Source organism: Physella acuta, unplaced genomic scaffold (genome assembly GCF_028476545.2).
Source record: "Physella acuta isolate Inbredline_101_S28 unplaced genomic scaffold, ASM2847654v3 ptg000664l, whole genome shotgun sequence".
Taxonomy (NCBI): Eukaryota; Metazoa; Mollusca; class Gastropoda; family Physidae; genus Physella; species Physella acuta.
In genome coordinates this window covers 275,874-302,068 of record NW_026732183.1, presented here as the reverse complement: position 1 = coordinate 302,068, position 26,195 = coordinate 275,874, and the positions used below count along the sequence as shown (strand labels likewise).

Genomic DNA, 26,195 nt, shown 5'->3' with positions numbered 1-26,195 from the left:
CCAAATTAAAAATGGTTTTTTTACAGAACCCTTCCCTATAGTGTTCTAATCAACTCCCTAAAGTCTCATGGCTATCGGATGAACGATGTCAAACCAAAATCGTTTTTTATTTTTATATACCATATATAGAGAAAAAACAAATTGCGCCCTGCCGGGGCGCCACCCCTGCGCATTTTAATTTTTTCCCGCAGAAACCTCCCCTAAAATATTCATAACATCTTCCCAAAGTTTCATGGCGATCGTCAGAACGGTGTCACTGCAATTCACTTTTATTATTTATGTATACCGTAAATAGAGAAAATCGCACCCTTCGTTGGCGCCACCCTAGCGAAGTTTTAAAAAAAAGATTAGTTTGTAGAACCCTTCCCTGGAGTGTTGTAATCAACACCCCAAAGTTTGATGGCGATCGGATGAATGGTGAGAAACCGCAATCGACTTAAATTTTTATATACCGTATATAGAGAAAAAACAAATCGCGCCCTACGGGGGGCGCCAAAATACGAATTTGAACATGTTTTTTCCGCAAAAACCTCCCCAGGAGTATTCTCAACATCTTCCCAAAGTGTCATGGCGATCGTGTGAACACTGTCACTGCAATTCACTTTTATTATATTTATATACCGTATACAGTGAAAAATCGCCCCCTCCGTGGCGCCGCCCTTGCGAAATTAAAAATTATTTTTTTACAGAACCATTCCCTAGAGTGATATAATGAACTCCTCAAAGTTTCATGCCTATCGGATGAACGGTGTCAAATCAAAATTGACTTTTATTTTTATATACCGTATATAGAGAAAAAACAAATCGCGCCCTGCCGGGGCGCCACCCCTGCGAATTTGAATTATTTTTTTCCCGCAGAAACCTCCCCAGGAATATTCTTAACAACTTCCCAAAGTTTGACGGCGATGTGATAAGAGGTGTGGTAATGCATAAAAGACACACAGACAGACACACAGACACACACATACATTGCTTTATATATATATAAATAGATAGAAGATAGATAGATTCATATATATATATATATTATTATATATATATATATATATATATATATATATATATATATATATATATATATATATATATATATATATATATATATATATATATATATATATATATATATATATATATATCCTAATATATAAAAGTCCATGTGCGCTCTCTGTCCGCGAAATATTTTCACATGCTATCAGATCAGTATCTTCAGCGATATATGGAGAACTTGATACGGACCTTTGTTGAAAATAATATGGTAGATGTTTTAAATGTATAAACAAAATTTTATTTAAAAAAGAAATATAAAAAATAAAGGCGTATTCGAATGTAGAAAAACAATTTTAATTATATAACCTGAATGGTGTTTATTTTTATGACAAGAATGCATGAAACAATGACGCCACATGCCACGTGTTTACACTAAGGAAAGTACACACACACAAAATCATAGCGTCATATTCTAATTTTAGAATATAAAGAAATGAACTATTTCATTCAAATTTGATTTAGATCTACGTACGCTATGAAATGTATACAATACAATTTTCTCGGCCTACAATTATAAAATTTACTTTATCTATCTGGATTATAGATCTAGAGATTCTAGATCTAGACTAGATCACACAAAAACTATACGTTGATGCTAATACTTAGATTTAGACTCTATCTCTTCTTGAATCTATTCCAATAATAAATTTCTACATTAAACTATTTCAGGTCTTAATTATTTAATAGAGATCTTTCTTTGTTTAGCTATGGAATAGGCTAATTTATGATAAAATTAAATTTGAAAGAATAGCTGATATGATAGTGTAATTGATACCATGCGGGTGGTACGGGTTCGAGACACACAAAGTCTATCTTAATTATTTTTTTTATATGTTGATGATAAAGTTGCCTATCGGGACTTGGCGGGATACGGGGCAGGTGAATTAGACTTTCCAATTGAACACCCGGGTTTTTAACGAAATCTTTTTAGTCTCTTAATTTTGAGTCTCTTAACTCCTTAATCAGCAAGTTCATTTAATATGGTATTATGTTCACTAATGCTCTGTATATAATTTGGTTTTCATTTTTCTAATAAGTATTGGTAGTCTGTTATTTTAAACAAGTATAAACATAGATAGTACACACAACAAAACCCATTTTTTCATAATCTAAACAATGTGTCATTTCAAAGCTCTTGATCAATAAAAATGTTTCATTTCCTAAGTTTCCAATAATTACTTTTTAAAAGCTGAATTACAATTCATTTCATTACTCACTGTCCGTAGGTATATACATTTTCTTCATGCATCTCTACCGTTTCTTCGCATTTCACCTCCGCTCGAAATCTTTTAAAAAGTAATTCTTACAAAATTAAAAAAAGCCAGTATCCGCTACCCACACCCCCCCCGCCCCCGCATACACAACTCCTAAACCCTCCTCCGGTAAGTTTTAGTTGCCGATCCCCAGAGATATGTATCTGAAAGAAAAACCGGGTAGCCTTTTGTAAAGAGAAGAGAGCTAAAAGTCACCAGAATTGCACGTGTACGGTGAACGATGGCTAGTATATACATATATATATATATATATATATATATATATATATATATATATATATATATATATATATATATATATATATGTATGTATGTATGTATGTATTTTAGAGGTGTTTTTTTAAATATTCAAAATGTGACACACTAATAAACAAATATGGCACTGATAAATTTCTGTAGAAATAATTTTTCAGAAATGATACAATAGACATAACATATGTTTTAATATAAACGATAGTAAAATGTTTAAAATGCGACTGTTGAAGCACGTTAAGATTATGACACAAAATCGCAAACTCTAAGTAAAGCAAAGGCTTTGTGCATCTGTCTCAACTATTAAAAGAAATTTCAGACTGGGCAGAGGCGTGTCCTGAGTTTTTCCCTGAGCTCATACGTCAGCCCCCAGTGGCGGACCACCACAATGTTGTCCTCGACCACAGCGTTCAGCAGCTCTGTGGGCAGATCATACGCGTGATTCTCGTCCACAAGAACGACAACTCTGTTCGGGTTGGCCGGCGTCTGAGCATAGATGGCGGATCTGAAGGTGAACATCATCCAGTCGTCGTTCTGCAGAAACTTTTTGTTGAAGACGAGCACGATTCGCCAGCTCGAGTTGATGGCGTCAACGATCCCGCGTGCCATGTCGATGCTTGGCAGAAGGTCACGGTCACGTAGGTATGACGTCATTCGTAAATTATCCTCGACGAACGCTCGCAGCGTATGACAAGCGAATCTGTAGTCGCTGTCAGCATAGCCTATAAAGACACCAATGTTATAGTCGGCTGCTGTTTGATACTTAAATCCCCCAAATATTTGAATTATGTAGTGGGAAATGTAAGTCAGTTTTTTGCTAATTACAAAAGTTGATAAAAGTCCAATTATAATCAGACAAAATAGAACCAAAGAATAATACAGGAAAACTTCCCCCCAACATTTTCTCCACAGTGCGTCGAGATTTCTATACGCGCTTGTGTTGGTCAAGACGCCATTTTGATCCATACAAGAAAACACACCATCTTTGTCGAATTTCACGTGTGTGTTCAGCAACCAATGGAGAAACGATAGACTCTCGCAGCCACAGGATAGAATATTCCCATCAAGAAAAAGCTGAAATCCTTCTTTCCCTAGAGCTAAATGATCAAGCCAAGCTCGTGTTTCTTTATCAATAGTGGTTATGGCGTTTTTAGAGAGGTCTAAAAAAGTTAACTTTGGTGTGAATTTTAAATGAAACGGTACGGAACTGAAGCGATTGTCTGCAAGTCGAACCATCTGTATCTGGGTATTGTTGGCGAACATATCTTCTGCCAGTATTGTTAACGAATTGGAGGACAAGTCCAGCCTCAGAAGAGAATTTAGCCGAGAGAACAACCTACCAGATTTCTTGGCCATAAAACTACCATCAAGCTCGCAGTTAAACAGCACTAAAACTTCCAGCTTTGGCACGTAGTCGAACCAGTCCTCACTAAACACATAAATTAAATTACTTGACATATCTAAGAACCGTAACCCTGTTAATCCAAGTATCGGTACAAAGAAACTATTAAATCCGCTGTCTGATATGTCTAATAATTCCAGTTGTTCACCTTGCATTACCGTAATCCTGAGGTTAAGCGTGGTGGAGGCGATAAAACGTCTACAGTTAAGTATCCGGACTGACCTAAATATATAAACCAAGATTCCCGTTGGCCTTGTTATTTTTGGTAAGTCGGCTAATGAAGAAACAGAGTCCGATCGCTCAGATAATTTAAAATATTTCCTCCAGTCAAAATTTTCCTCGGATTTAGCACGAAAAATATCCTCAAATGTAAAAATTTGTAGATTTTGTAAAGTAAATATTTTAAACAAACCCGCTTCTGTCCCGGTTACAGGATTTTTAGACAGATCAATTTCTCTAAGACAAGAATTCCAAACACTGCTATACAGTGAACCGTCAAGAAAAACAAAAATTTGATTGTTGATGAACGAGAAGCTGTGTAGACAGATACTAGTCAGGTGTTGCGTTGTTACAGCGTACAAGAAGCTGTCGTTTCTAAGCAGGCTGCCGTCGGCGATGTTGATGCTGTATGGTATTAGTTTCAGTAGTATCGAAGTCATATTACGTCCTCTGAAAGGCCAAAAAAGATTTAAGATCTTCCTGACGCCGTAAAAAACATATTCAATGTGTAGCACATCAAGATTCTCTAGTGGCTTAAAGACACCGATATCGATTGATGTAATGTCAACAAAATTATCCAAGTATAATTCTGTCAAATTGTGGAAATTCTCAAAACTTGAATTCGTAATGCTTCTCACAGATCCGGAAATATCTAACTTTTTCAAACGTGTGAAATTTAAAAACTCAGAACCAAACTCCAAATTCACACTAACAGTATCAATAGACAGGGTTGTCAATGAATCTTGACAAGTGAAATACTTCACCGGATATTCTCCGCTTGTTATTTGTAAGCCCTGTTTTAGTCTAAGCTCTGTCAAATTTTTCAAACCATGAAGAACCAGCTTGGGAAACGAGTCTCCATTTGATATATCAATTCTGTTGGATTCTAAATTTAGAACTTGCAGATTCTTAAGCCCTGTGAAGGCGTTGACGTGAAGTGTAGTGATGCTGTTGGATGCTAGACTTAAGACCAGCAGATGTGGAACTTCCTTAAAAGTGAAATCTTCAACTGCTGTTAGCTTGTTGAAGTCCAGGAAAATTTTCGTCGCGTTCGTCGGGAACCATGACGGATTTATCTGTTGGATGCCTCGACTGGTGCAGTCTACCGTGACGTCATTGTTGACTGACGTCACAGAGCAAGGCGAGGTCTGCAACACGTGTCTACCGAGCTCAGTGGTCACTACAGTAACCAAGGTGGTCGGTTGAAAACAATTCAAGCATATCAGTAACCATGCAATAATTATCATTGTCGTTTGTACGGCGATAGTCTTTTATAAATTATATGGCGTTGTCAGATATCTGCATCTGGAAAAATGTTACATAATTGTAATTACTAATTCTTATTCAAACAATTAATTAAATAACCTTTAACGTTTCTCTTAAGGCCTTGTATTCTGTCGTACTGTCGCCATTACCATTTATCGTATGTCTTGCCTCGAATCCCGTAGGAATCCGTTCTCCATTTTGTAAGAATATCCTTGACTCAGCAATGTAAAGAAAAATAATTTTAAATTACATGATTTTTCAAAGGCTAATCAATTTTTAGGTTGTTAATCTGCTACGACTATCGCAGTTAAATATTTAATTGATATAAAAAGTTACATAGTGTTTAAATGAACTTTTATGAACATTCCATTTCTCAACATCAAAGTGTTATTTTTAGGTCCTCTCCTATTTCATCGTCTCTGTCGTCTTGTCTGGTGTAGTATGTCGTACCCTACACAACCACACATTACTTGTACGTACAAAAGACAAAGTCTTACCTCGATACAAACTGGCAACACACTTCGGCGGTATCTGAACCGAAGAATAGCCATAAACGTTTAAATACTTCACAATAGAACCTCCCTTGCTAAACTATTTACAGTAGGTGTTGTTAAAATTTATTACTTAATTATGTGTAATAAATCTTATGGTAGATAAGAACGTAGGGTTATATTTAATAAATCAAACGTTATAAAGAAAAGCAAATTTAGATTTGTTGCATAGTTGTTTTGTTTTATGCGTACGACTGCTAGCCGGAATGTATTGAGTTCGGATCTACGGCCCGAGTCTGAGTGACGTTTTGAGTCCACCCAGCTCTAATTGGTACCTGACTCACGATAGGGAAACAAAAGCTTTCACAATTTAAAAAAAAATGTATTGTATTTTAAAATAAATTTACTACACAATAAATTATACAATTTACACTTATATTTTTGTTTTGTGTTTAATAATTGAAAATAATGCAATTCATTGTTATCCTTGTAGTGAGGCTTATAAGTTGCATAGCTCTTGAACTACGTAATATTGCTAGTAACAGTATGTGTACATAAGGCAGGTTGAACTCAATAACGGTATATAATAATATAATATCATCAGTAACAAGTGCACTAATACCTAACGTCCTAATACAGTGGCGGAATTAGAAAAAAAGGGCCACCCCGCAAAAAAAATATTTGGCCCCCCTTATATATATATATATATATATATATATATATATATATATATAGGCCTTTATATATATATATATATATATATATATATATATATATATATATATATATATATATATATATATATATATATATATATATACAAACACAAAAATACGAACATAAGATAGCCTACTCATTGCTGGCTGTTCAGGTTTTTAAAAAAGGTTTTTTTTTCCAATTAAAGCAAATTACATCAACTTGTCATGCATGTGAGCGCATTCGTCTTTTTGGAAAATCAGTTAATATTTTTTTCTGCTTGAAGACCTTTTCACCTATAGTCGGTCAAAAGTATATAAACCGTGAAAGCTTTGTATATGTAATGGTGTCTCGTGTTATGTTTATTTTTATTTTTTTCGTATTTATATTATTAATTTTAAAAACATTTCCTTTTTATACATGTTATTCTTTAGTAAGTACTTTATAAAAAAATAATAATAAGGAGAAGTAATTGTTTTTTTTTTATTTGTTTAGTACAAATCTATTAAAAGGATCGTATGAGGACCCCCATTGACAATTTAAAGAAGGGAAATAAGTCATGAAAGTGGTTTGAACGTTTGATTATCTTTGATAAGTTTTATTATAGGGGAAAGAGGGCTCGGCTTTCACAGTGGTTTAAAAATAAAGGGAAAAAGAATATACAAGAGCATGAGAAATTGTCTATAGAATAAAGATAATCCAACCGCAGATCTTTTTACATTACAACCATCAAGTCAAAAATGAAAGAAAGTTTTTAAAAATGTTTACTATAAAAAATGTATTATGGTTGGCTGTGGGCCCCTAAATGACGTGCCCCCCCCCCCCCCCGCATTGCGGGGTCTGGCGGCACTGTAGTTCCGCCCCTGTCCTAATAAAGAGTGATTCTCCCTGTTCCTGTTCGTGCCCAAGACACATGGGGCAGATGAAGTAGAATTCATCTGTTCCAGTAGCCTCGGGATATGGAAGGATGGTGTGGTCTGCACTATGCCCAGCCGCCTTAATGTTCCCTAACATGAGTTAGGTACCAATCAGAGCTGAGTAAACTCAGTGGCGATCTACTGATTTGAACCCGGATTCGAGCTCAAAACATTACGGTTTGCAGTCTAGCGCCCTACCGTTAGGCCACGCTGTCCATGATTCCACCTTACAAACAATAAAACCTGCACAAATTTCTCTGCACTTCAGCGTAAATCAAATATCTTAGTAAGTTAATTGCACGTGAATATTTTCATTTTTTTATTTGCATAATTCTTGTATAAGCATTTAGTTCAAGTGGTACTGTAGTAGTATTAAGCCTAATCCTTATATTACGTTATACTTTATTATTTGTGATGTGAAGTAAGTTTTATCGTTTGTGTTATGGAAGATATTAAAGGAATTTTTAGAGTTCCAACAATACACAACGTAAACAGACGACTAGGATTTGTCTGTTCATATGCTGGCATCAGCAAAGCAGATGAAAATTGTGCGGAGCAATACCATGTATTGTAAAAGAGACCCACGCATTATTTATACTTTTTTTTAAATGGTTCATTTAATAAATGAAAAGAAAATCAATGCACTTTATCTTTAGTGGATTTATTAAAAACTATTTTTATAAAAGTTAATTTTTTTCTTAAAGTTAGGATATAATTTTTGAAACATTAATAATTTTAAATTATCTATTCATATATATATATATATATATATATATATATATATATATATATATATATATATATATATATATATATATATATATATATATATATATATATATGTATATATATGTTACGGTCAAAGCCCGAAGTGCGGCCAAACCCCGGATTGGCCGGCCAATGCGCGGATTGGCCGGCTCTCCTGGCCAAAGCCCGAAGAACTTAGAACTAGGATCGTATTTCGTACATTGGCCGGCCTATGCGCGCACTGGCCGGGACGTACTGGCCAAAGTCCGAAGTGCTTAAACTTGACAGCGTATTTTGTACATTGGCCGGCCAATGCGCGCATTGGCCGGGATGTCCTGGCCAATGTTCCATCTAGACTAAGTTGTGATCGCGTTTTCCTTATTTTGGGTGCGGTTTCATTGTGAGTAACGTATTGTTTAGCTCTTGTTTGTACAGCTCATTCTTGTGGATCCTGTGGCAAAGATGTCCATGCTATTTGTGGAGTACCCAATGAAGCAGACGAAGGGTACGGAGGGTACATTACCTGCAGATTGTGTCACAACAAACAAGACATCATTGAACACAGGTCAGCAGCTCATACTGGCTTGCAAAATCAAGGTGCTAAGATGCTTAAAACATCAAATACAAAATTTAAAGATGGTGAAGTGGGTGACAATGTACGCATCCGTTTTCCAGAAGTTGATAGAGGTCGCGGTGATCCCCGAAACGTGATTGCAGTTGTCATGAGCGTCGAGGGCGGTTTCTACAATTAGGAAAGGAACATGGTGTTCTAAAACAACTGTATGGTAGAAGTGAGTTTTCAATTCTTCACGAAAAACTGCTCTTATTATCGTCAGTTGGCAGTAAGGAAAAATCACTACGAACCATCGCATCTTCACAATCATTGACTGGGGGCCAAGGCAACACTCACTGCAATTGCACAACCAAGTGCACAACAAATCGCTGCAGGTGTAAAAACAACAAGCTGCTATGTAATTCTAAATGCCATAAAAGTTCAACTTGTTGTAACAAATGATAATATTGATTGATTGAGACTATAGTACAATAAAAAATGTGAATGTTTCTGTCATTTACTTTAATTAATAATCAATAAAAACTTAATTTCATGATCCTTACGGCATTAAAAAACCCAAAATCTGCTCATGATTTTCTAATTCGGACTTTGGCCGGTCGTCCCTAGCCAGATGATCTTCTAATTAAGACTTTGGCCGGTCCACCATGGCCAGTCCGCGGACTGAAACTGCAGGTGAAGGTCTTTGATGATTTTGCATGCAAAGGAAGTAGGGAACTCAGCTGTTGCTTCAGCCATGAAGACCTTGCACTGCTGAAAGTACGAAAGTGCGTCAAGTTGTTGCCCTGTACTTGTTCCAAAAAACATGGAACAGCTGTCCAGCGACTCTATTTGAGTCACAATGTTTTCATCAATGTTTGCAACACGGAGGGCAAAGGTATTTATACACAAAGCTAGATTTTTAAAAGTGTTTTGAATTTTCTGAGCAAAGTACCTCAGCCACTTCTAACAAACATTTTTTTCCGTGAACAAATAGATCTCCGCGGGCCGGATTAGAGGACCTCGCGGGCCGCATCCGGCCCGCGGGCCGTAGATTGGAGACCCCTGGCCTAAGGGGTGAGAATGTAAGGTATAAAATGGGAGCGCAAGGTGCCTGTCTGTGACTGTGTAGTAAGATGCAGTGGCGTAGCGAGGTCGTGTGTCACCCGGTGCGGCAATTAATGGTGTCACCCCTCGCCCCTTAAGCATAGCGACCATTCCCGGGGACATACTTTCAATTTTCGATTTGCACCCCCACCCCTCAAACGTTCGATTTCCACCCCTCCCCTTCAAACTTTCGATTTGCACCCTCACCGTCCTCCTCAAACTTTCGATTTGCACCCCCATCAATTTTTCTCTATATATTTTACTATTTTTTTCTTTGATGTCACCCCACTAAATAGTGTCACCCGGTGCAGTCCGCACCCCCGCCCACCACCCCCCCACCCCTCGCTACGCCTCTGGTAAGATGTAAGATGTCACCAGGTCTATTTGGTAATAGACTATAATATGATAGTCGTTTCTTCTACTATAGATTATTGTCAATATTCTTGTGGATCTATGTAAATAAAGTTGAAAGTTAAAAACTACTGTTTATCGTGTTCCTGAATGAAAGAACTCACAATCACGACCGTATTGTCAAATCAACAATATACTGGTATTGTTACAATAGGCTTTGTGCATATGTTTCAACAATTACAAGAGTTTTTAGACTGAGCAGAGGCGTGTCCTGAGTTTTTCCCTGAGCTCATACGTCAGGCCCCAGTGGCGGACCACCACAATGTTGTCCTCGACCACAGCGTTCAGCAGCTCCGTGGGCAGATCATACGCGTGATTCTCGTCCACAAGAACGACAACTCTGTTCGGGTTGGCCGGCGTCTGAGCATAGATGGCGGATCTGAAGGTGAACATCATCCAGTCGTCGTTCTGAAGAAACTTTTTGTTGAAGACGAGCACGATTCGCCAGCTCGAGTTGATGGCGTCAACGATCCCGCGTGCCATGTCGATGCTCGGCAGAAGGTCACGGTCACGTAGGTATGACGTCATTCGTAAATTATCCTCGACGAACGCTCGCAGCGTATGACAAGCGAATTTGTAGTCGCTGTCAGCATAGCCTATAAAGATACCAATCTTATAGTCGGCTGCAGTTTGATACTTAAATCCCCCAAACATCTGAATAACGTAATGGGAAATGTAAGTCAGTTTTTTGCTAATGACAAAGGTTGATAAAATTCCAATTATAATCAGACAAAACATAACCAAGGAATAATACAGGAAAACTTCCCCCCAACATTTTCTCCACAGTGCGTCGAGATTTCTATACGCGCTTGTGTTGGTCAAGACGCCATTTTGATCCATGCAAGAAAACACACAATCTTTGTCTAATATCACGTGAGTGTTCAGCAACCAATGGAGAAACGATAGACTCTCGCAGCCACAGGATAGTATATTCCCATCAAGAAAAAGCTGAAATCCGTCTTTCCCTAGAGCTAAATGATCAAGCGAAGCTCGTGTTTCTTTATCAATAGTGGTTATGGCGTTTTTAGTGAGGTCTAAAAAAGTTAAATTTGGTGTGAATTTTAATTGAAACGGTACGGAACTGAAGCGATTGTCTGCAAGTCGAACCATCTGTATCTGGGTATTGTTGGCGAACAGATCTTCTGCCAGTATTGTTAACGAATTGGAGGACAAGTCCAGCCTCATAAGAGAATTTAGCCGAGAGAACAACCTCCCAGATTTCTTGGCCATAAAACTACCATCAAGCTCGCAGTTAAACAGCACCAAAGTTTCCAGCTTTGGCACGTAGTCAAACCAGTCCTCACTAAACACATAAATTAAATTACTTGACATATCTAAGAACCGTAACCCTGTTAACCCAAGTATCGGTACAAAGAAATCGTTAAATCCGCTGTCTGACATGTCTAATAGTTCCAGTTGTTCTCCTTGTATTACCGTAATCCTGAGGTTAAGCGTGGTGGAGGCGATAAGACGTCTACAGTTAAGCATCCGGACTGACCTAAATAAAAAAACCAAGAACCCCGTTGGCCTTGTTATTTTTGGTAAGTCGGCTAATGAAGAAACATTAGCGTCCGATCGTTCAGATAATTTAAAATATTTCCTCCAGTCAAAATTTTCCTCGGATTTAGCACGAAAAATATCCTCAAATGTAAAAGTTTGTAGATTTTTTAAAGTAAGTATTTTAAACAAACCCGCTACTTTCCCGGTTACAGGATTTTTAGACAGATTTATTTCTTTCAGACAAGAATCCCAAACACTGCTATACATTGAATCGTCAAGAAAAACATAAATTTGATTGTTGATGAACGAGAAGTTCTGCAGACAGATACTAGTCAGGTGTCGCGTTGTAACAGCGTACAAGAAGCTGTCGTTTCTGAGCAGGCTGCCGTCGGTGGTGGTGATGCTGTATTGTATTAGTTTCAGTAGTATCGAAGTCATATTACGTCCTCTGAAAGGCCAAAAAAGATTTAAGATCTTCCTGACTCCGTAAGGAACAAATTTTACGTGCAGCACTTTCAGATTTTCTAGTGGCTTAAAGGCACCAGGATCGATCGATGTAATGTCCATAAAACTATCCAAGCATAATTCTGTCAAATTGTGGAAATTCTCAAAACTTGAATTCGTGATGCTTCTCACAGCTCCGGAAATATCTAACTTTGTCAAACGTGTGAAATTTAAAAATTCAGAACCAAACTCCAAATTCACACTAACAGTGTCAATAGACAGGGTTGTCAATGAATCTTGACAAGTAAAATACTTCACCGGATATTCTCCGCTTGTTATTTGTAAGCCCTGTTTTAGCCTAAGCTCTGTCAAATTTTTCAAACCATGAAGAACCAGCTTGGGAAAAGAGTTTCCATTAGATATATCAATTCTGTTGGATTCTAAATTTAGAACTTGCAGATTCTCAAGTCCGTTAAAGGCGTTGACCTTAAGTGTTGTGATGCTGTTGGATGCTAGACTTAAGACCAGCAGACGTGGAACTTCCTTAAAAGTGAAATCTTCAACTGCTGTTAGCTTGTTGAAGTCCAGGAAAATTTTCGTCGCGTTCGTCGGGAACCATGACGGATTTATCTGTTGGATGCCTCGACTGGTGCAGTCTACCGTGACGTCATTGTGGACTGACGTCACAGAGCAAGGCGAGGTCTGCAACACGTGTCTACCGAGGTCAGTGGTCATAACAGTAACCAAGGTAGTCGGTTGAAAACAATTTAAACATATCAGTAACCATACAATAATTATCATTGTTGTTTGTCCGGCGATAGTCTTTTATAAATTATATGGCGATGTCAGATATCTGCATCTGGAAAAATGTTACATAACTGTAATTGCCAATACTTATTCAAACAATAAATTAAATAACCTATAACATCTCGCTTAAGGTTTTGTGTTCTGTCGTACTGTCGCCATTACACTTTATCGTCAGCCTTGCCACGAATCCTGAAGTAATCGATTCTCTATTTTGTAAGTATATCCTTGACTCAGCAATATGTTACTTAAGTAAAATCATTTTAATTATATATATTTTTAATTGCTATTTAATTTTTAGTTTATTATTCTGTTACGACTAACGTAGGTAAAAAATTAAATTGATCTAAAATGTTACATATTGTTTAAGTGCACTTTTATGAACAATAAATTTTTCGACACTTTTGTTATTTGTAGGTCCTCTCCTATCCTATCTCATAGTCTCTGTCGTCTTGTCTGGTGTAGTATGTCGTACCCTACACAACTACACATTACCTGCACGTACAAAATATAAAGTCTTACCTCGATACAAACTGGTAACACATTTCGGCGGCATCTGAACCCAAGAATAGCCATGAACGTTTAAATAGTAAACATTTTTTAAAACCCTTTTGTAAACCGTGGCATGTTAATAGGAAGGGAATCGTGTAAATATCATTGACATTTATTTGCGACGGATATATTTCTAAAATGAAAACAAATTATTTGCTAGGATGTGACTACAGTGTAAATATTTTCTGTTATAGTAGTTTAAGGCCGTCATCTGTCTAGGAGTATTTAATAATTCTACCCGAGTCAGTTACAGTAAAATATACAACGGGATGGGAGACCTTCTTAGTTTATGTTTTTTTTTTATTTATTCAATAAATTATTGCTCCGCTGAGCGAGGCTTCCCCTAACTGCTAATGTCTAGAGCGCTTGTGCGAGAGGCGAGTTTTTAAAAGTCCATTTTGTTGGTCAAGCTGGACTGGGTGACTGGACATAACTATCACTGTCTGAGTCCGAGCTCTGTCTATATATTGTGAATTGTGATCGACGAGGTCCAGAGTTGTCCCTAGGACGGTGTCTGTATTGCGGTGATTTGGAAATACGTGTGTTGTGTCTATAGCTGTGTCTGAAGTGCGGTGAATTGGATCTACTAAGGCGTTCGTCATCTTTCGAGATAGATGGCATTGGTTCCACTACTGCAGCTATAAGTTCTGTCTGTCTGTGATTCTTGAGCGTTGCCTAGCTGTTTCGTCGGGAATATAGTGAAATAGTTATCTCACTATGTATCCACCTCGTCAACAGTACCTTCTTTTTTTATAATATCTTCAAAACATATTAAGAAGTATAAAACTTTTTTTTTATTTTCTAGACCCAGGTTTTTTCTTTCACAAATAAAGCTGAAAATGTTTTTAATTTTGTAGTTTTTAATATAACGAGTACTTTTCTTTAAATTCATTTTTTTAAATAAATCTTTAAATAATTGCATCTGCTTATTTCATTATTAAGAAAAGTTTTCTTTCTCAGTTTTTTTTTCTGTTTCATTAGTACAACAAAAACTTTAAAAATGTTATCTTCAAAAACGTTCACCTGTTTTACAGTGATGATATTAAGTACAAAACTTGTGCAGTTACTATTTGCATTGAACATCATATGTTATTAAAGGAAATATATAAAAATTATTTGTTCTTAGCACCGTCTTAGGTGACTATTGTCTAGCTATTGTTGCTGCTACAATATTAAGGAAATTTTTACCTGTCGTTAATTAGGCTTTGGTAAAAAGTAATTAATTTTAAAATTGTTTAGCAATTGTCTTATTTTGATTGGTCTACCTTTCAAAATAGTTAGTTATTTGAGTAAATAATCTTGCTGAAATATGTATTCTAGTCTTTAAAAATTGAAGCTTATTAAGAAACAAACTTTAATTATAACTAGTTTCTACTTTTTTAGGTTTCTTGTGCATCTCAGTGGAATCAGGATGTAAGTTTTGAATAGTTATTTCTGTTAGGTAACACATACTTTGTCATAAGCTTGTAAGATCTTCTAAATACATTTCAGTTAAACATAAAGCATTACATTTTTATTACCTTTTTCAACAAACTGCATCAGATCAAAACTGTTTTGCTTTCTTATAGCTCATATTCAGTATTCTTTTTGACAAAAAAATTAACTCTGATTCCTTATTTCACTGCCCAACACTGTAATTTTTTTTTTAATACTCTGATTCAGTATTTTACTGACCACTGTTATGTTTTTTGTTCAGCTCTGATCCAGTTTTTTTACTGTAAATGGTCAGAGTTCAGAGGTCAGTGTTGCAGTCAATGACAAGCTGACATTTGAAGCTCAAAGAGTGGAGGGTGTGTCTAACCCTACATGGGAAATAATAGGCAGAAATACAGGTAAACTTTCATTAGCCATCTCATTTGATTTTGAGAAGTTTCGCTAGATCAAAAATATTTTCACCTGATTAATTATATTGTTATCCTAGTATTTTACGATTTTAAAATATTTTTATTTGTAGCTTTGTCTGTTTAAACTATTCTCATCTGTAATTTGTAACTTTAAAAAAAATATTGTATGTAACACATATCATGGTTACCAGTCTATGTTAAGTTGGTCTTGTAGACCTAATGAAGGGCTACTGTTCTATGTTTATGGCTTAGATGTTAATGACTAGCCGTATACGGATTTGCAAAAAAGCCAGTATTTAATAACATTAGCGTCATTTCGTCGTGTGTTATGTCTCAGGGTCAACCCTTTTAAACACAACACCTTAGTCTTTAGAACTATACTATATGTACTACTGTACTGTAATTGTTAAAGTACAATTATTTATGACTATTGTGAGTTGAAAATGTAAATGTCTATGTATATCCATTATACATTTATTTGTGAGGGGGGCTGTGTAACACGTATAATGGTTACCAGTCAAGGGGGATAAATTTTAGTCCATGTAAAACGGTACAGGCTCCAGTGCTGGCACTGGTCACCACTTGATGCGCCAGGTTGAGTCGCTCGACTGGTCGTCGCTGACGGGTTGACCTCCGCAGCTCCACTGGTGGTTCTGGGGTCATCAATGAGTCAACCGCATCCGATGCGTCGTTTCCCGCATTCAACACGTCCTGATGTGGGCCTGGCTTTGAGCATCACATGTTTTTGTACTTCCAGGGCGACCGCCTCTGGCACGAAAGGCGCTGCCTCCAGTCGAAGTCTGGTTGGGACCACCTTGATTGTCAGCAGTGGCGTAGCCAGGATCGTCTCAAGGATGGGGGGGTTCCAAATTTTACCCGGGGACAAACTTTTGATTTGCACCCCCCCCCCTCAAACTTTCGATTTGCACACCTCCCCCCCCCCCCCATACTTTCGTCTTGCACCGCCCCCCCCCTCAAACTTTCGATTTGCGCCCCCCTCCCTCAATCTTTCGATTTGCACCCCCTCTCATACTTTTTATATATACTATGGGGGATTGGGACCCCCCCCCCCCCTAACCCCCCTGCCTACGCCACTGATTGTCAGTTCATCCACCGTTCACCCTCCGCCACAGTGGGTTCTTGGCTCGACTTGCTATCGTTGGTTCTCTGCCAAACACGGCGGCATCCACCACGTCGTCGGCCTCTCCTCCGGGGGCGTCTCCGACCTCTGCTTGTGACATGTCTGTCTCCCAACCGACTATACTGCTCATGCTGAGACTGACATTCATGGTGTAGCTGGATATTTTAACACTGTTAGGGTTAACAGTAATAAATGTAAGTTAACATTAGTTACCACGTGGACATTTTAACACTGTCGGGGTTAACGTTAATAATTGTAAGTTAACATCAGTTAACACGTGGATATTTTAACATTATAAGTTAGTGTTAACGTTAATAATTGTAAGTTAATGTCGATTGTAAATTAACATCAGTGTTAATGTTAACGACAATCATTGTAAGTTAACACGTTGGCATTTGAGCAACACCATTTAACATTTGGAAATGTTAACACCCACGTATTCGGATGGTAATGCAAGGTTTATGTTTATCGTGATCACATAAACAATATTTTATTAGAATGTTCGTGTTGCCAACAAATACAGCTTTTTTTTTACTTTGTTGGGTTTTTTTTTTCTCTCATACTTAAAGCTCACTTTTCTTTGGTTTACTGACAAGGGCGCTTAGATCATTGACTGAGTTATATAACTGCGTTTTTAAATGTGCAGCTTCAGCTATAAACAAATACAATATTTCCGAGCTCTCGCAAAGATTTATATCAAATATTTAAGAACTAAAATAGTTTAATAAAGAAACTCAAACATATATTCTGATTTTAAAATGGTCTTTATTTTTAACTAATTAATTTTGTTTTGACCTAGATTCTAGATCTCTAAATAACTTTCTTCGACAGTTGATCTTTAGATTCTAGATCTAGAGAAATGTATTGTATACTTAAATGAAAAGGAGTGTTGAAAATTGATATAAGTATTGGAACGTAATAAAAATAGAAAACTTTAATAAAATTAGCTATATAATGTGTTATACTTTTGAATAGGCAAAAAAATCTTGTATGGAAACCGCCATTATTGTTGTAAAAAGTAAATAAATCATGTGACGTCTTTTTAAAGTCATTGTTCCGAATTATATAATTAATGTGGTTAATCTACTAATAAATAAATCAATAAATTGATTAACGTCTTTAAATTAATTTGTGACTAACAGTCTGTTTAAAAAAGAAAACAGTTCTCTACCTAAATACTATTTTACAGCTCTACACATAGTGCAGATTCTTTCCTGTAACCAAACGGACAAACAAACAAAAAATAAATAAATAAATATTCAAAACAAATATGTATATATATATATATATATATATATATATATATATATATATATATATATATATATATATATATATATATATATATATATATATATATATGCAAACCCAAATTATGAAAATAGGATACTCATTGCTGGCCTGTTCGGGTTTTGAAAAGAAAATGTTTTTTTGTGTCAATTAATACAAATTACAACACTGCTATAGGACCTCTTAATCACTTGTCAGTCAAAAGAATATAAAATAAATGCGTTGTATAAATAATGGTGTCTCGTGTGATGTTTATTTTTAGTTTTTTTTTTATTTATATTATTAATTTTAAATACATTTATTTTTTGCAGGTTGTCTTTCTTTAGTAAGTAACTAGACTACCCGTAACCCGTTGGATAACTGTGGGTTTCGGGGGTCATCCATAAAAAAACATCACGTCTGTCATTCAGAGGCGTAGCGACCCTTTTCTGCGCCCGGGGACAAAATTTTCTATTTTAACCCCCCCCCCCCCCCCCTGCCCCCCCCCGGCAAGATTTTGATATGCACCCCCCTCAAACTTTCGATGTGCACCCCCCCCCCCCCCACCTCAAACTTTCGATTTGCACCACACTCAACCTTTCAATTTATTTTTCCAACCCATTTTGGCGCCCCCTAAGGTCGGCGCCCGGGGACATATGTCGTCCCCCCCCCCCGCCCCACCCTCCTCGCTACGCTACTGCAGTGTCACTTATCGTCACAAAAAAACAGACCCCACATTCAAACATATGTTTTTTATCTTTTAAAAACACCGAAAACAACGATTTCGGACTATACTTTCATATACTGACGTCACAGGTGACCTACTCAACTCTACTTCACCTGCCCAGTGTCCCGCCAAGTCTCAGACAATATGTTTTTATCGTTTAGAAAAAAACGATTCCAGCCGAGCATGTCTCTGACCACACTATCCCTTTAATATGCTTAGGACAAACAAGCAGGTGAACTCTACTTCACCTGCCCTGTGCCCCGCGAGGTCCTGATAGTCAACCTTATCATTCAAATGTAGGCCTTAGGAAAAATAATTGAAAACATTGTTGTAAAAAGAAAATATCTCTTTTTACTATTACTACAGTCATTGTTCTAAACTTTTATATACAATGTGGTTAATCTACCCATGAATATATCTATAAATTAATTAATGGCTTTAAATTAGTTTGTAATAACAGTGTGTTTAAGAAGGAACAATATTAACAACTCAAAATAGCATTTCAAAGCTCTACACATAATGAAGATTCTCCCCAATAACAAATCAGAAAAACAAACAAAAAAATGAGTTATCAAACATCACTATTCAGTCAAAGTTAAGCCATTGTTCTAAAACTTTAAAACAAATGTGGTTAATCTACCCATGAATAAATCAATAAATTAATTGATGCTTTAAAAAAAATGTATGATTAACAGTCTGTCTGCAATCAAAAATTATTCTCTACCTACATACTATTTTACAGCACCCCCCCCCCCCCCCCATATACAGCAGTTTCCTTACAGTAAGAAATCAGACAAACAAATAAATTTTCAAACATGTAAACAAAGTTGAGTTTTAGTAGTATATAGATTTAATTTTAAAAAATATAATTAAGAGTAGCAATTGCTTTTTAATTTGTTTAGTGCAAATCTATTAAAAGGAGCTTATGAGCACCCCTATTTGACTATTTATAAATAGAAATAAATCATGGAAGTGGTTTGAACGTTTGCTTATCTTTGATAAGTGCATAGGCGTAGCGAGGGGGGGGGGGGCGGGGGGGGGGGACATATGTCCCCGGGCGCCGACCTTAGGGGGGGGGGGCGTTAAAATGGGTTGGAAAAACAAATTGAAAGTTTGAGGGGGGGGGTGCAAATCAAAAGTTCGAAGGGGGGTGCAAATCGAAAGATTGTCCCCCGTGCGCCGGGAAGGGTCGCTACGCATCTGAATTAGTTAGATTATAGGGGAAAGAGGACTTGGCTTTCAAAGTGGTTTAAAAACAAAGGTAAAAAGAATATACAAGAGCGTGGGGTGGTTTCTATATAATAAAGATAATCCAACCGCAGCTACGATAATCTTTTTACAAAACATAGATCAAGTCAAAAATACAAGAAACTTATTTTTTTTTACTATAAAAAAATTATTAGGGTCGGCTGTGGGCCCCTAAATGGCGTGTCCCCCCCCCCCCCCCCCCCCCCCGGTACTTCCGCCCTGACTCTAAGTAAAGTAAAGGCTTTGTGCGTCTGTCTCAACTTTTACAAGAGATTTCAGACTGGGCAGAGGCGTGTCCTGAGTTTTTCCCTGAGCTCATACGTCAGCCCCCAGTGGCGGACCACCACAATGTTGTCCTCGACCACAGCATTCAGCAGCTCCGTTGGCAGATCATACGCGTGATTCTCGTCCACAAGAACGACAACTCTGTTCGGGTTGGCCGGCGTCTGAGCATAGATGGCGGATCTGAAGGTGAACATCATCCAGTCGTCGTTCTGCAGAAACTTTTTGTTGAAGACGAGCACGATTCGCCAGCTCGAGTTGATGGCGTCAACGATCCCGCGTGCCATGTCTATGCTCGGCAGAAGGTCACGGTCACGTAGGTATGACGTCATTTGTAACTTATCCTCGACGAACGCTCGCAACGTATGACAAGCGAATTTGTAGTCGCTGTCAGCATAGCCTATAAAGACACCAATGTTATAGTCGGCTGCTGCTTGATACTTGAATCCCCCAAACATTTGAATTATGTAATGGGAAATGTAAGTCAGTTTTTTGCTAATTACAAAAGTTGATAAAAGTCCAATTATAATCAGGCAAAAAAGAACCAAAGAATAATACAAGAAAACTTCCCCCCAACATTTTCTCCACAGTGCGTCGAGATTTCTATACGCGCTTGTGTTGGTCAAGACGCCATTTTGATCCATGCAAGAAAACACACCATCCTTGTCGAATATCACGTGAGTGTTCATCAACCAATGGAGAAATGAGAGACTCTCGCAGCCACAGGATAGAATATTCCCATCAAGAAAAAGCTGAAATCCTTCTTTCCCTAGAGCTAAATTATCAAGCGAAAGTCGTGTTTCTTTATCAATGGTGGTTATGGCGTTTTTAGTGAGGTCTAAAAAAGTTAGTTTTGGTGTGAATTTTAATTGAAACGGTACGGAACTGAAGCGATTGTCTGCTAGTCGAACCATCTGTATCCGGGTATTGTTGGCGAACAGATCTTCTGCCAGTATTGTTAATGAATTGGAGGACAAGTCCAGCCTCAGAAGAGAATTTAGCCTAGAGAACAACCTCCCAGATTTCTTGGCCATAAAACTACCATCAAGCTCGCAGTTAAACAGCACTAAAGTTTCCAACTTTGGCACGTAGTCGAACCAGTCCTCACTAAACACATAAATTAAATTACTTGACATATCTAAGAACCGTAACCCTGTTAACCCAAGTATCGGTACAAAGAAACTATTAAATCCGCTGTCTGATATGTCTACAAGTTCTAGTTGTTCTCCTTTCATTACCGTAATCCTGAGGTTAAGTGTGGTGGAGGCGATAAGACGTCTACAGTTAAGCATCCGGACTGACGTAAGTACAAAAATCAATAACCCTGTTGGCCTTGCTATTGTTGATAAGTCGGCTATTGAAGAAACATTAGAGTCCGATCGTTCAGATAATTCAAAATATTTCCTCCAGTCAAATTTTTCTTCGGATTTTGCACGAAAAATATCCTCAAATGTAAAAAATTGTAAATTTTTTAAAGTAACTATTTTATACAGACCCATTACTGTCCCGGTTACAGGATTTTTAGACAGATTTATTTCTCTCAGACAAGAATCCCAAACACTGCTATAGAGTGCACCGTCAAGAAAAACGTAAATTTGATTGTTGATGAACGAGAAGTTCTGCAGACAAATACTTGTCAAGTGTCGAGTAGTTACAGCGTACAAGAAGCTGTCGTTTCTGAGCAGGCTGCCGTCGGCGATGTTGATGCTGTATGGTATTAGTTTCAGTAGTATCGAAGTCATATTACGTCCTCTGAAAGGCCAAAGAAGATTTAAGATCTTCCTGACTCCATAAGGAACATCTTCAATGTGCAGCACATCCAGATTCTCTAGTGGCTTAAAGACAGCGATATCGATTGATGTAATGTCATCAAAGCTACCCAAGTATAATTCTGTCAAATTGTGGAAATTCTCAAAACTTGAATTCGTAATGCTTCTCACAGATCCGGAAATATCTAACTTTGTCAAACGTGTGAAACTTAAAAACTCAGAACCAAACTCTAAATTGACACTGACAGTGTCAATAGACAGGGTTGTCAATGAATCTTGACAAGTAAAATACTTCACCGGATATTCTCCGCTTGTTATTTGTAAGCCCTGTTTTAGTCTAAGCTCTGACAAATTTTTCAAACCATGAAGAACCAGCTTGGGAAACGAGTCTCCATTTGATATATCAATTCTGTTGGATTCTAAATTTAGAACTTGCAGATTCTCAAGTCCGTTAAAGGCGTTGACCTTAAGTGTTGTGATGCTGTTGGATGCTAGACTTAAGACCAGCAGACGTGGAACTTCCTCAAAAGTGAAATCTTCAACTGCTGTTAGCCTGTTGTTGTCCAGGAAAATTTTCGTCGCGTTCGTCGGGAACCATGACGGATTTATCTGTTGGATGCCTCGACTGGTGCAGTCTACCGTGACGTCATTGTTGACTGACGTCACAGAGCAAGGCGAGGTCTGCACTACGTGTCTTTCGAGCTCAGCGGTCACTATAGTAACCAAGGTGGTCGGTTGAAAACAATTCAAACATATCAGTAAGCATGCAATAATTTTCATTATCGTATGTACGGCGATAGTCTTTTATGTTAATGGATTATATGGCGTTGCAAGATATCTGCATCTGGAAAAATGTTACATAATTGTAATTACAAATTCGTATGCAATCTTTTGATTAAATAACCTTTCTCTAAATGTATTGTTTTGTGTCGTGCCGTTGCCAACTTCTCTCTACCGTATGTCTTGCTTTGAATTCTGTAAGAATCGGTTCAACGTTTTGTAAGGATATCATTGACTCAGTAATGTTTAGTAATTGTTTTAATATAAGTTTTAAAAGGGTAGTTAATTTTTAGGATATTAATCTGTTACGGCTAACGCATGTACAAAAATTTAATGGATCCAATATGTTACTGAGTGTTTAAGTCCACTTTTATGAACGTTCCATTTCTCAACATCAAGGTGTTATTTTAGGTCCTCTCCCCTCCTATTTCATAGTCTCTGTCGTCTAGTCTGGTGTTGTGTGTCGTACCCTACACATCTACACATTAGCTGCACGTACAAAAGACAAAGTCTTACCTCGATACAAACTGGTAACACACTTCGGCGGCATCTGAACCCAAGAATAGCAATGAAAGTTTAAATACTTAACAATAAAACCTCCCTGACTAAACTATTTACAGTGGGTGTTGATACAATTTATTACTTAATTATATGTAATCACTCTTATGGTAGATAAGAACGTAGGGTTATATTCAGTACATTAACGGTTATAAAGAAAGCTAAATTTAGATTTGTTGCATAGTTGTTTTGTTTTAAGCGTACGCCATGATTGAGTGGTAGAGCTTACGACTGCTAGCCGGAAAGTCTTGCGTTCAGATCCAGGGCCCGAATCTTAGTGACGTCCCTGACTCAGGTTAGGGAAACAGACGGCTGGGCACAGTGCTGATCTAACTATCCCTCATATCCATAGATCATTGAAACAGTTCAGCTCTAGTTCATGGGCACGAATAGGAAAAAAATGTGACATATTTTTAACTTTACTTGAAACAAAATTTTGTTTTTAAGTTATTAAATCTATGTTAAAACAATTTTTGTTTAACTTTGTAATAAAAAACATTAAATCAATGTCAAAGCATTATGATTATGAGGTATATAAGAGCAGCTTTGAAAAACCAGTAGCCATATTAGTGTTGTGATATTGTGGAATGTACAGGGTCATTTTAAAACAAGTCTAGACTAATCACTAAGGCTATGTACTATAATCATGTTTAAGGTACTTAGTATGTGACCGCAATTGAGGACTAAGTCTTCTGTTGTCAATGACAATCGGCCACTAGGAAGAGCTAAAACATCTCAACATCGAGAGTAAGGATCACAAGACTAATGACTCAGGAGCATCTTTTACATGTTCCTCTTTGTACAGTTTATAAGGTACTGGTGTACATATAGCTTATCTTTCCTATGGTTGTTTTTTTTTTTACTTTCTCGAATGCAGAGTATAGACAATATTGGTTTTTATAGTTTTCAGTTTTACACCTCCCAAGTTTATCGTATGCAAAAGTTAAAGACAGTTACAACAAAGGACGTTTCGACCCAAGGTCTTCGTCAGCACACAACAGTGTGATTACAGATTAGACAAATAAAGACAAACAGTAACACATTTTTTGACTTAGCTCGACAGTGAAAACACGTCTTGTCTGCTAGCCACGATATCCAAAAGAAAAGACGCGTGAGAAGGACGCTTGGACACCGTATAGGGGTGGGGTTGGGGGCGTGATGTATGCGGGAGGGGGGGGGGGGGGTGGGTTGTTAGGTGAAAGATATCTGTTCATTCAAGCCATCGGGTGCCCGTGTACCAAATTTAAGTATCAGTCGCGTTTCAGTGCTAAGGCGATTTTTAAAATTGTGGCACAATTTTAAAAATCGCCTTAGCACTGAAACGCGACTGATACTTAAATTTGGTACACGGGCACCCGATGGCTTGAATGAACAGATATCTTTCACCTAACAACCCACCCCCCCCCCCCCCTCCCGCATACATCACGCCCCCAACCCCACCCCTATACGGTGTCCAAGCGTCCTTCTCACGCGTCTTTTCTTTTGGATATCGTGGCTAGCAGACAAGACGTGTTTTCACTGTCGAGCTAAGTCAAAAAATGTGTTACTGTTTGTCTTTATTTGTCTAATCTGTAATCACACTGTTGTGTGCTGACGAAGACCTTGGGTCGAAACGTCCTTTGTTGTAACTGTCTTTAACTTGTGAGGTAACTAATACTATCTGTTTTTTTACTAATTACATTAACCTCACTGCAGCTACCATTTGTTTTTTTTATCGTATGCAAAAGACGTATTGTAATAGTGAAAAAATCTAAATCCAAATTTTGACAAACTTGACGTTTTACAACCTTGCAGAGACGGAAAAACTTAGTGTTGCAATCCTGTTTATTTGTGTTTGTGTGTGTGTGTGTGTTTGTTTTTTGTGGGTGTGTCTTTATATGCTGCAGTTATGTTGACCATATATTACTTTTTTTACTACTGAAGAGGTTATAAATGAGATAAAGATGTTTTTAAAACACGATTATATCAGGCCCGAAATAAGTTGGAGCTTATATTTCTGTGATTTGTTGTCTCACGATGGATAGATTTTGCAATGAAATAGGTTAAATTACTAAATTAGGAAATGGTTTAAATGATTAATTTAAAGTTTAGTAACACAGTTTATTAAAATATTCACATACACTCCTAAATAATAGTTGGGGTGCGGTTTTACAGAGCGGTGGCTTTTTTGCGTTTTGCCACTGATATCGCTCATTAACTGGAATGAGGAGAGAATGTAGACTTTATAAGATGGGTGAATGTAATGTTCATGAGCCACCTAAAAGCCACCATAGACGAATGCAGGGCGTGTGAATGATAGTCTGTGTGCTCAAATATATTTTCTTAACTATCAGCTATAAGGCCTAAACCGCAGTGTGTTCTATCACATTATATTTCAATGTGTATGTGATGGCGATACACTGTTCATCTATGGATATTCTTCTCACGTAAATAAACTTATATAGTTACATAAACTAAAGTTAAGTTTCATTCATTCATTAACCCACACCCACAGGTGTGTTTAAACCATAAATACATGCTGTGACACCTAGCATTATCCCGTCACAAACCAGGAAGAGAAGTCCCCCTAGGTCCTGGGAAACTTTGCAAAGTATATTTATAGATATAGACGTGCACATGTCAATACGACCAAAGTACTTATATTTATTCACCTACTTATTAAATGTCTGAACTACTCCCAGTTATCAAGTCTGAAACTCTCGGGTTAGAGCACCCGTTTCCGAATTGGAGGGTGCCCTTCTCGTGGGTGCTGCCCCTTCAGACGAAGGGCGCGGAACGTATTAAAGAATGTAGGCTACTTGTTTCCAATTAAATAAAGAAAAAAAAGTAAATATAAACTATAGGACGAAAATTCTAGTGCTTCGTTATTCTGTATGACGTATACATTATTTAAAA

General features: G+C 37.3%; 2 protein-coding genes across 3 annotated transcripts; both read right to left on the bottom strand.

Moving 5' to 3' along the window:
• Positions 1 to 2,654: 2,654 nt before the first annotated feature.
• Positions 2,655 to 5,981, bottom strand: LOC131948909 (toll-like receptor 4). Of its 2 annotated transcripts, none has more exons than XM_059310630.1 (2): positions 5,961 to 5,981; positions 2,655 to 5,502 (listed from the first exon to the last, which is right to left on the bottom strand). In XM_059310630.1, exon 2 carries the CDS (start codon positions 5,442 to 5,444, stop codon positions 2,892 to 2,894), a length of 2,553 nt encoding a protein of 850 aa, XP_059166613.1. In that variant the 5' UTR covers positions 5,445 to 5,502; positions 5,961 to 5,981; the 3' UTR covers positions 2,655 to 2,891. The 2 variants fall into 2 exon arrangements, with proteins under 2 accessions (XP_059166613.1, XP_059166612.1); XM_059310629.1 differs by lacking the exon at positions 5,961 to 5,981 and adding an exon at positions 5,613 to 5,888.
• A 4,590-nt stretch (positions 5,982 to 10,571) lies between these two features.
• LOC131948903 (toll-like receptor 4) lies at positions 10,572 to 23,339 on the bottom strand. Its single transcript, XM_059310622.1, has 5 exons — positions 23,259 to 23,339; positions 20,193 to 22,806; positions 12,148 to 13,148; positions 11,490 to 11,685; positions 10,572 to 11,036 (listed from the first exon to the last, which is right to left on the bottom strand). The coding sequence occupies exons 2-5, from the start codon at positions 22,740 to 22,742 to the stop codon at positions 10,572 to 10,574; spliced, it is 4,212 nt and encodes a 1,403-aa protein (XP_059166605.1). The 5' UTR covers positions 22,743 to 22,806; positions 23,259 to 23,339.
• Positions 23,340 to 26,195: the final 2,856 nt, after the last annotated feature.

Bases quoted from the DNA above. Each gene is read 5' to 3' on its own strand.
- LOC131948909 (XM_059310630.1), bottom strand. From the start codon at position 5,444: ATGATAATTATTGCATGGTTACTGATATGCTTGAATTGTTTTCAACCG.
- LOC131948903 (XM_059310622.1), bottom strand. From the start codon at position 22,742: ATGAAAATTATTGCATGCTTACTGATATGTTTGAATTGTTTTCAACCG. The intron at 11,686-12,147 runs GTATAGCAGTGT...TTATGTGTTTAG, and splicing joins GTTTTTCTTGACGATTCAAT to TGAGGACTGGTTTGACTACG. The intron at 11,037-11,489 runs GTTCGACTTGCA...TACGTTATTCAG, and splicing joins ACAATACCCAGATACAGATG to ATGTTTGGGGGATTTAAGTA.